Raw genomic sequence first — 9,883 nt, forward strand, 5'->3', positions numbered from 1 at the left:
TCGAGGTCAATGGCATGCCGTTTGTATGGAACTTTCGGTATGCCCATGTGCTAATGCGACATTCCTTCGAACAATTGGAATGAAAAGTGCAACCGAGAAAGAGAAGCGCAGAGTCCGTCACCCTTCGTCTGCCAGAATTGTACTATTATTGCAGTTGCAGCAGGGTACCGGCGTAAAATGCTAGTTTTCCGGCTACCTGGCCCAGCTTTCAGATAAACACAGACCCCGAAAGACAAAAAAGGACAACTGCATCCAGTTACCGAACCACGAATCCAACTAAAAACTAGTCTTCCTATCGAAATATCCATCATTTTTCAATATCAAGCATATATCAAGCCATTCTGTCACAGAATCTCGAATTGTTTTAATGCCTGCTTTAAAAATCCAGCTTTGCATGAGGTGCTCTAGTTTTCTGTCGTCCCCTCCCCCGCCCCTCACGGCCTTGTGGGTGCTGACCACAACACGGATACAGTAATCCTATCGGACGGAACTGAGGACAGGAGCACAGCACATAAATTAAGACGGCGGTATGCGCAGCATCCAATGCTGTCGAATAAAAACGGATCTCTGGTACACAATAAGCCGATTATCAGAGATAAGACTACCTCCCGTAGAGTGCAACCGGACTTCTGACTAATTACTACGATAAACACTTAAAACGACCGCTTCAAATTTGTCAACAGCTGTCAAACTGTGGCTTTGCCTCATGTATTTGATAAACACACAAGGAGTCGTGACATAACAAACATGAACATCGTTGGCTCAGTCATCAAAACAGTGCTCACAGCACAGCAAATCTAGGCAGCTTGGATTATGACTCGACAATTCGAAATGCATGGCATACATAAAGTGCAAGTGTTGACCAAAGATCAGTGCACAGATTATCACAGAAGCGTTCTACATGCTTAAACTCACTACCCGATACGTGTCGTACTATCAGCTGACTTGCAATCACGCAACAATTAATTCAAAAACACCCGAAAGCCGGGCTAAAATCACGCTCACAACCAGCTGGCACTGACCCATGTTTCTCCTTTCGCAGACGGTTTGGACGGTGGCGAAAAGTACGAGTAACTCTTCGGAGAGCTGACCCGTTCAAATCATGACCCGACATCACGTCCTGAGCCCAGATCGCACACAACGGCAGCGGCACCTTCTACGTCACATAACGACATCGTCACTCCGAGAAAAGCGCCCGGCTGAGGCAGGCCCTACTATGGGCTGCGACGGCTGACAGCACACTGTGGTTACTGGCGGAAGATTGCGACTACCGGCATAATCATCAGCGGTGGCAGCGTCAGCCAGACTTCTACTGAAGGCGTTGTTTGTGTCGAGGATGTCTGAGCAACAGTGGGCGGAATGGCAGCTTCAACACACCTGTTTTCTGAGGCGACAAGCACCATTGGAGCAGCCTGCTGACAGCATGGCAGATCGTCTCGCATTCCCCAGCATTCATGGAGAGACCGATCGTGATCATCTCAGCACCTATACTTCCATCAGCCGCGTTCTTGACATTCCATAGACGTTTCGCCCATCGAAGCTGACGTGCGCCGCGAGTCGCCTCGATACCTGTAGAGGAAATAGATCTCATGTCTCACTCTTCGACCGATATGGAACGTTTCCGGAATATTCACCCGGTAGTGACGCGGGTGCGCATGCGAACGCTCGAGGCGGGCGCGGTGACTGTTGGACGCGTGGTCGACTGCTAGGTCAGTCGACGAAGACGTATAGAGCGGCGCACGCAGCCCGAGGTTAGGGCGCTGGCGAATCTGGCTCTGCTATAACGTACGGCGATTTCTAAGCCGATCTGTGTTAGTGTTACTGTTATCGCATGCATGTCTGCAAATATAGTATTTATCTGTGGAAGCTTGGAGAGTGAAATGAAACGGAACAGCGGCGGGTACCACACATGGGACAAGGGATAGCTTAGAGCTATTATCGTCAGTTGCATCTTCATACTCCTCTGGAAATGACACAAATAGTCATCGGCATACACCCGAGAATACATACTAGACAGACATGAACATCCTAATTATAAATTATAGCCAAGATTCCAAAGCGGGAATGCGAGATTGCTTAAAGCCTCAAGGCCTTGCTACTAGCCCACAACTGCACTGAAAATATAAATAGAATGTGACATCACCCTGCATACAACGAAGCATCATCTGCTGTGAATCGGCTGCGCTTTAGCGACCACCTGCACATTTGGCTGAAATATGAGCCGGACCTTCGTGGCCTAACAACTCACAGCGGTGGCTGGATTTGACTGAGGGTAATGAATTTCAGAAAACGCTAACGATTAGTCTCTATGAGTAAACGTTTCATTGCTTAGTGCTGCATGGTCAGCGTAGTAATGCTGCACCACAGGCCATGCCGGAGCATTTCCACTTTAACTTAGTATATCCAAAGCTTACGATTGAACAGTTCCTGCATCTTTAATGTTACGTCGTCATGTAGCAAAGATTCAAACGAATGAGCGATACATTTGGCAATGCAAGGGATCCATTCGTTTTAATTCAACGTTTTGACACCTTGATTTTTTTAACGTTCAGAATGATCAACGCACGGACCAGTAACATCTCAGAAGAGTACAAGGGCCAGCGGCCACAGAGTGATTTTTTTCCGCCTGACCAGGTCCATTCACAACGCTTCAAAAAGCTTTATGAAGTTTAGGGGCACTCAAAAAAAAAAAAAAAAACTAATCGTACAGAAAGATTTTGGTCATTTCAAGGGTTAGATAAAACGTTGTTGTTTTAGTTGAAGTCAACGTTGAGACCTTTTTCAAATTCACCAAAGGTCAGCTTTTTTGCGGCTGGTAACCAATAAGCGCTCTTTTTTAGCTTCTTACCGACCTCATAATCGCAATAAAAATACACTGTCCAAAAAGTAGGTACGCGACTCGCCGAGCTGTCTACAGCTTGCTTCTGTCGATCGCCAAATCATATTGTCAGTTGCTACTCGCCACTCACAATTACTGGCAGACTACAGTTGCTACTGTCTCGCAAGCTTCGGCAGATACGTTGGTGGCCACGTAATACCAGGAGCTATAGGCGGACACGGAGCCAGTAACAGACATCTTATCCTCGCATCGCGCATCGGCGCAGATTCATGGTCCAATCTCGGACGCAATGACGCAATAGTTATAGTTATCCAGGCGGCGATTGCTATCACCGAAAACAGACTCGGGCCGGGACTTTCCGCTCCCATATCGCCCTGGCGACTCTGGCCGCGTCACCCCCGGGCGTCCGCAGCTGAGCAAAGCTGAGGGTGGTCTCACTACTGATCGTTGTCGGTTAGTTATCTCGGAGGAGCCGCCAGCAGTAACACCACGAGCTGGTCAGGCTCCCAGGCTGGCCACACAGCACGACTGTGATTTGTTTAGCCGTCGGCAAAAATCCGGAAAAACCGACAGCTAGGACATAAAACCGCCGTCTGTCTTACCGTCAGTGATTGGCATAAACTGCAACGAGTTACTTCACAAACTACCTGGAATTTCCACCAAATTATACCATTGTGCAGTCCACATGAAAATTACGCCAGTTACCTGTCCCTCTCCTGGCATCCGGGACTGTCGCGGCGGAATATCCCACAGCCCAGGGCCCCAGAAAGGACGGCCACGGGCCCACCCGTTTCGCATAATTTGCGGCCGAGAAGTTTTCAACCACCCCGTCACGCCGGCCGGCTGAGCGGTTAAACAGCCACCTCCAGTCCGGCTGAGCCTGCTGAACCGTGCCACCCGACCACGCGTGCGCCAATCTGCGTCACGGTGCGGCCGTATCTTTGCCCACCGCGACGGGCCGTGAGTCGCAGCCAAAGATAGCACGCCCAAATCCTATTCAGCGATTATAGAAACGCACGTGTTGCCAGCATAATGATGTACCCTGCGATGTCTGCATAATGGATAATGGATATGCGCTAGTTTGATCAGATGTGGATGAAAATAAGACAGTCCGATAATGGGACGGAAAAGACGCAGCATATGATAAATATGACGGAGCGAACGATTTGGCAACCAATGCTGTCAGCGCCTCCCGAGCGGTGTTCGGTGTCGCTTTTCATCAGCATGCTGCCATTTCCTACATAGGTATATGGAAGTTACTTGGCCTCACATTGGCGAGCCGCACACCCCATGTAAATATTACAAATGAGAAGTCAATAAATGCCGGCAGACTGGTAGCATTCTGATAAAACCGACACCGAAAAGCGCTCCGGAGTCCAGTACCCCAACAGCTTACACCCACCTGTGTGCGTGTATTTGTGCCGATCAGCCAGCCTCGCCCTTTTAGCGTCCACCGGTCAGTCTCCTGGCCTCCCTGTCCCGCCGGCGGCGGTCGTCGTCATCCGACCCCGACCCCTCATCGGCCGACCAGTCCGAGCCCGAGTCATCCGGAGCGTAGTCGTCCGACTCAGAGTCATTGATGAACGAGTCATCCAGGTCGTAAGAGTCGGGGGTGTCACCGGCGGCGGCGGCCTTCTTCGCCTTCTGACGCGCTGTGAATGGGACGGAGAGGGGTCATTAATGCGAACCAGACGTGTTGTTTGTTTATTTGTTGGCAAACTGGGACTTAAAGGCGCGCAGACTTGAGCACCAAGCGTGTAATAGGAGTGGTGAGATGTGTTGGGTGTATGAATGACAACTAGGAAAGTTCGCCGCAAACGGTACTGCTTGAAAAAAGTGAGGTGACATCTGGGGTACAAAAAGCTGGATATTCCGTTAAAGTGCGATGATGCTTGCCTAGCGGAATACACCACCTATTTCCTTCTTAACACTGCTACAATAGAGTCATACCTAACCATATCTCCCTCAAACAAGAGCAGGTAACACCTCAATCCACTTGCATCTCCCGCGCCGCCTGGAAACGCCGACAATCTACCACCACCATCTCCAACCACCGGCCTGTGACACCAATATACACACATCTTCCGTCCTCACGAGATGGACAGATATCTGACCGCTATCTCCTCATCCGAGCAGTTGTCTGCCCTCCAAACTAGCAGTGACGTGTCCCCAGTTCCGGCAAACTGAGTCCGTTTTCTCCGCCAAAGTCCGCGATCGGAGTGCGATCTGAACGCTCTGCGGGCCGTATCTGATATGATGAATGCTGTATCTGATGGAGGCAAGCAGCCAGAGATGGTCACCAAACCCGGAGACGTGCGGTCTCCGGGTCTATGGTCTCCGGGTTGGGTGGAGCGGACACCTCACGCGTGGCGCGCCGGGAATCCTTGGTCGCGTTCCAACCAGGTATCTTGATGGGGAGCGTTACGGGGTTTGGAAAAAAGGCGTCGCCCGGGACGACTGCAGGATGTGGTTTAAGTGGCGGAGACAGCGGCGACTCAAGTATCGCGCACCTCACGACTAGTATGAGTTGGAAGGCATAAGTAAGTGTTCACGAATGTGGCAAATCAAACGATGATACTAACGAAATACTGACAGAAGAAGCACGAAAATAATTAAATTTGACATGTGAGGAAAAATCAACGATCTATTTCAGAGGCAAAAACTTGAGGGTTTTTACAATGTCTGAATCGAGAATTGGCGAATAGAAAGTACACAAGGACAGTCGATGCCCAGATTAATTAGACCTACGAGCATTCCATTAATGCCTGATTGGAGTGATACCAGCTCCTCCACTCTTCAATGCACGCGCTAAAGGCAGTCATCCTCAGCAAAAGGGCCCATCTCACAACAATGAACTCAAAGACCATTTTATAGGGTAATCTCTCCGGCCAACTATGACGCAAGCATGCAGCGGTGTTGCCAAACCCACATAACAGCAAAATCTCGGCGCTTTTCATCTAATTAAAACAACAAACAAAATAACCGGGCGATAATACAGAACGGACACGGTGCAAGCACCTGTGCCACTTATCTTTACTTCCGTGTCCATCTACCGCTAAACTGGGGGACTGCCAGCTTATCTGCGAGGGTAGCCCGAAACTGGGCAGATCATCACCGAAGATTTCCAGCTCATGTTATGTCACCAGCTAAATCTGCAAAATCCTGCTAAAGGCAGCGTAATATCTCAACCAAAGAGTGACAAAGACTGTGTTGCACTTTATGGGAACTTCCAACAACAAAACAATCCACCATCAGACTTTCCAACTTCCGACGACTGCTTAAGAACCACCCTCATCTCAGGAATCTCGCTCTATCTCGTCCTCTCTCCTGACTCCCTGCTCTCCCCTCACCCTCCCATCCTCACCTTTCCGTTTCGCCTCTCTGCGCGGGTTGGGCCGGGACGTGTGCGCGAACTGTTGACGATGCAGCGGGTTGCGTCGGTAGCAGTTGACGCCGAACTCGCACTCGGGCAGCGGCTGACCGGCCGGCGGCGGCGGCGGCGGAGCCTGGTAGTCGGCGTCTCCCGGGTGGGAGAAGTCCCGCCGGTGAACCGGGTTCGTCCTGCGGTCGGAGGAAGGAGGGTATCATTACTGGATCATAATCAATGAAAGACAAGTGGAGAGACACTGATATCATGGTTCACTCAGTCACGAAAACGATGCTTTATTTGACTTCGCTAAGCCGAAATATCACCAAACTTTTTGAAAAACAACCAATATTGTTGCTACTTGAACGACACCAACGCATTTGAGACGTGAAATGCGTTCTTGGGTGAGAGGTGCACCACAAAATGAAGGCCCACCTGAAGCAATTGGCTCCATAGGCGCAGCATTCTCGCTGGCTGGAGCTCGCCGCAGCGGGGTCATCTTCGTCACCGCTATCATCAGACACTGCGTGTCCCCTGGGCGGTTTGTCCTGTGCTGCCACCTTCCGAGCGGGTGGCGAACTAGAGCTTGGTGCCGGCCCGGTGGCAGCGCTAGCGGCGGCAGTGACCTGTTCATCAGACGGAGACCCGACGTCTATGGTTGGAGAGGATTCCTGCGGCGGCGAGGGCTTGGATGGGGGAGATTTCGTCACCGACGGATCCTCAGGGGACGCTGCGGTCTCCGCTGCAGTGTCTGTGCTCTGCGGCGGCGCGGACGGCGGAGTCGGCGGCGACAGCTCGTCGTCCGACTGCTGAGAGAGCTGCTGCCTCTCCGAGGGGCGCTGTCGGCCGCGGCCCCGGCCCCGGGGGGTGCCGCTGGTGCCCGGGGACGTCCTCTGCTGTTCCCCGCCGGCCGAGGAGCCTCCCCGGGCGCCCCCCGTCCGCGGGCGGCCGCGCTTCTTCGGAGCGTCAGCGGAGGGGCCGGCGGCACACACGGCAGAGTCCACATCCAGGTCCAGAAGGAAGGCCGGCAGCTTCCGTTTTCGGGTAGAGCCGTTAATGACTGGCATCTGAGGAAAGTATGTTCATGGGTTAATCAGAATAAAACTAAGGAGTTTTGTTAGCCAAAAGTAAATTGAATTTTCTAACAAACAGATATCAAAAATTGCATGTACAAATAATTGCATTAAATTGGCAAAGAATTAGAGGCACTACAATATAATATTGAACCATGGTAAGTGCATGCACAGAAAGGAGCATAATGTATTGCACCACCACTTCATACCTTTGCAACACCATTGCTCAGCGCCCCAGCAGCATGGTCTGGCGCTTTTGGTGAAGCTGCCACCTTAGATGCCCCTTCTCCCTGGTTCCTTGCACTGTGACTGGGTCTTGTCAACTCATCTGCCTGAGCACCATGTGACAGGAGTAGGACAGAGGCCTCTGGAGGCTCTGGGGCCAGCCTTGTTGACAAGGGATTGTCTTTAGCAGTGAAATTATCAGCTCTTGTGTCTGTGGTGGTCTTGTCAGAAGTAACATCCACTCTGCTTTCTTCAGCCAGGACAGTTTCAGGAGCTGGACCAGCTTTCTCCTTGCTGACACCACTGGTACTGGCAGTGTTCTTAGTCTGAGAGATCCCTTGGAGACTATCACTAGGCTGGTCATCTTCAGTGAGTCCTCTTCCCCCTTCATTAGGACTGGTTATTTCTGGCTTGGTGTCACCCACTGTAGTGGGTGGATATTTGTTCTCTGCAGTGCCAGGTGTCTTTGGAACACAGAGTTTGTAGCAGAAGGTTTCTGGTAGAAGACGGAACTCATCCCCATTAAGGAGGAGCTGCTTCTCGTCCTTTGCCAGATGTTTAACCTCACTCTTGCCAGCAGGCCTCACATATAAGCTAGAATGTATCTGAAAACAGGGAAAAAAGATCAGGAGCAATTCCAACATCAGCAGGAATTTGCAGTCAGTACCTTACTCTTTTTTACAAACTTGGAAGGTAACACAATTCCCAATGAATGCACACACAATGCAGGTTGACCAGACAGACTGTGACAAAAATAGTTTAATTAATTTTCTAGGTCAGCGATTTATGTTCAATGTGTGGTGAGTAATCTCATTTTTCAACCTGAGAAGGATATGTTCTTTCTTTTCAGTTTCATTTCTCTTTTTTTTTTGGTGAATTTCTCCAGTTTTTAAAGGATGCGAAAGCAGAAATTCACCCAACCATTGGAAGCCTCAGACTTATAAGAATCAGCAAGTAGCTTACAGTTGTGATGTAAATTTGTCCATCAGAGGCGAGCTCCAGCAGGCCATGATTTCTCGACACCTTCTTGTCCTTGCACTGAAAATGACAAACACAGTGAATCATGCACAAAAACATAAGCGGAAAAGCACAGTATTGGTTGCAATTATGTACTAACTTCCTAACAGTGAATTTCCTACATTTTTCACAAATACCTACTTAATTTGTTCTTTGAGTCAATTTTAAGAGTATATAAAATAAATGGCATCGTCAACTTTACGGCATAAATTACACTGAAGTGATACTTACAGATATCCAGATATTGATACCCACCCACCTTTAGAAACGGACCTCTTCCAAAACACGTCACTCCCGGCGGGATGCCGATATCTTCTCCGTCGGCATCGATCCTCTTCAGGTAAGGATCTATTCGCGTTTTTAGCTCTTCCTGTGACATGACTGTACTTTTATCTTTTATACAGGATCAACATAAAATCTTCACACGACTACCTACGTGTCACCTATATAAAAACACCGCCTACGTTGACGTGCTCAGACTCGTGGACTCGTGGGACTCGTGTGCGTGTGTCTGTCTGACGACTGGGGCCAATATGTGTAGATATTTATGCGAGATTACCCATGATGCTCAGATATGTTGATGACGTAGGTACTGGTTGTGACGTATTGTAATTTGTAGTGTCCTGAGACGTGCTGTCATCTAACGGCAGAAAAGCGAACTCGTGGTTGACGGCAAGTGAGGGCGCGGCAGCCGGAGGGGTTGTAGAGTTAGACACCCGAGCTAGGGTTGGTCAGTGCTGTATAATATCTGACATTACTGAATACATATCATCGTCTTACGTTATCTGATATCTTAAGAACGTTACATGGTGTCAGAAGTTAACGTAACACAAAGGTGCCGACGATGCTGTCGAATCTTCGCCCACCGGCAGAGCTCGAGATTTCATCACCGCAATTAGCATCAAGATGGCGGACCTGGCGGCGTGAATGGGAGAATTACGCTGTGGCTGTCGAACTCGCTGGCAAGCCCCAGGCCGTCCAAGTGGCCGTTTTTCTCAACTGTGCAGGTGGTGAAGCACAAGAAGTCGCCTCTCATTTCTCTGGGTGGTCTGCAGAACAAGGGTTGGATGAGCTAGTGTCACGCTTCGAGGCGTTCTGTGTGCCCCGCCAGAATGTTGTCCGTGAACGGTACAATTTCTACACTCGCGGTCAGAAGCCAGACGAGTCGGTCAGCCAATATCTATCGGCCCTTCGATCTCTGGCAGCAACGTGTGATTTCCCAGACGGGGACAACATGCTAAGAGACAGAATATGCATCGGCCTCCGTGACCAGAAAATACAAGCAGCGCTGCTGAAGCGAGCTGATTTGACCCTTCAGATGGCAATCGACATAGCGCTATCCGAAGAAGCCGCCAATCGTGA

General features: G+C 50.0%; 1 protein-coding gene across 1 annotated transcript; it reads right to left on the reverse strand.

Moving 5' to 3' along the window:
* Positions 1–692: 692 nt before the first annotated feature.
* Positions 693–9,004, reverse strand: LOC122369440 (aprataxin and PNK-like factor). Its single transcript, XM_043344202.1, has 8 exons — positions 8,992–9,004; positions 8,781–8,953; positions 8,468–8,542; positions 7,489–8,109; positions 6,642–7,273; positions 6,204–6,400; positions 4,242–4,491; positions 693–1,569 (listed from the first exon to the last, which is right to left on the reverse strand). The coding sequence occupies exons 2-7, from the start codon at positions 8,898–8,900 to the stop codon at positions 4,283–4,285; spliced, it is 1,854 nt and encodes a 617-aa protein (XP_043200137.1). The 5' UTR covers positions 8,901–8,953; positions 8,992–9,004; the 3' UTR covers positions 693–1,569; positions 4,242–4,282.
* Between the last annotated feature and the right edge of the window lie 879 nt (positions 9,005–9,883).

This window comes from Amphibalanus amphitrite, unplaced genomic scaffold (assembly GCF_019059575.1).
Source record: "Amphibalanus amphitrite isolate SeventyFive unplaced genomic scaffold, NRLGWU_Aamphi_draft 001035F_arrow, whole genome shotgun sequence".
NCBI lineage: Eukaryota > Metazoa > Arthropoda > Thecostraca > Balanomorpha > Balanidae > Amphibalanus > Amphibalanus amphitrite.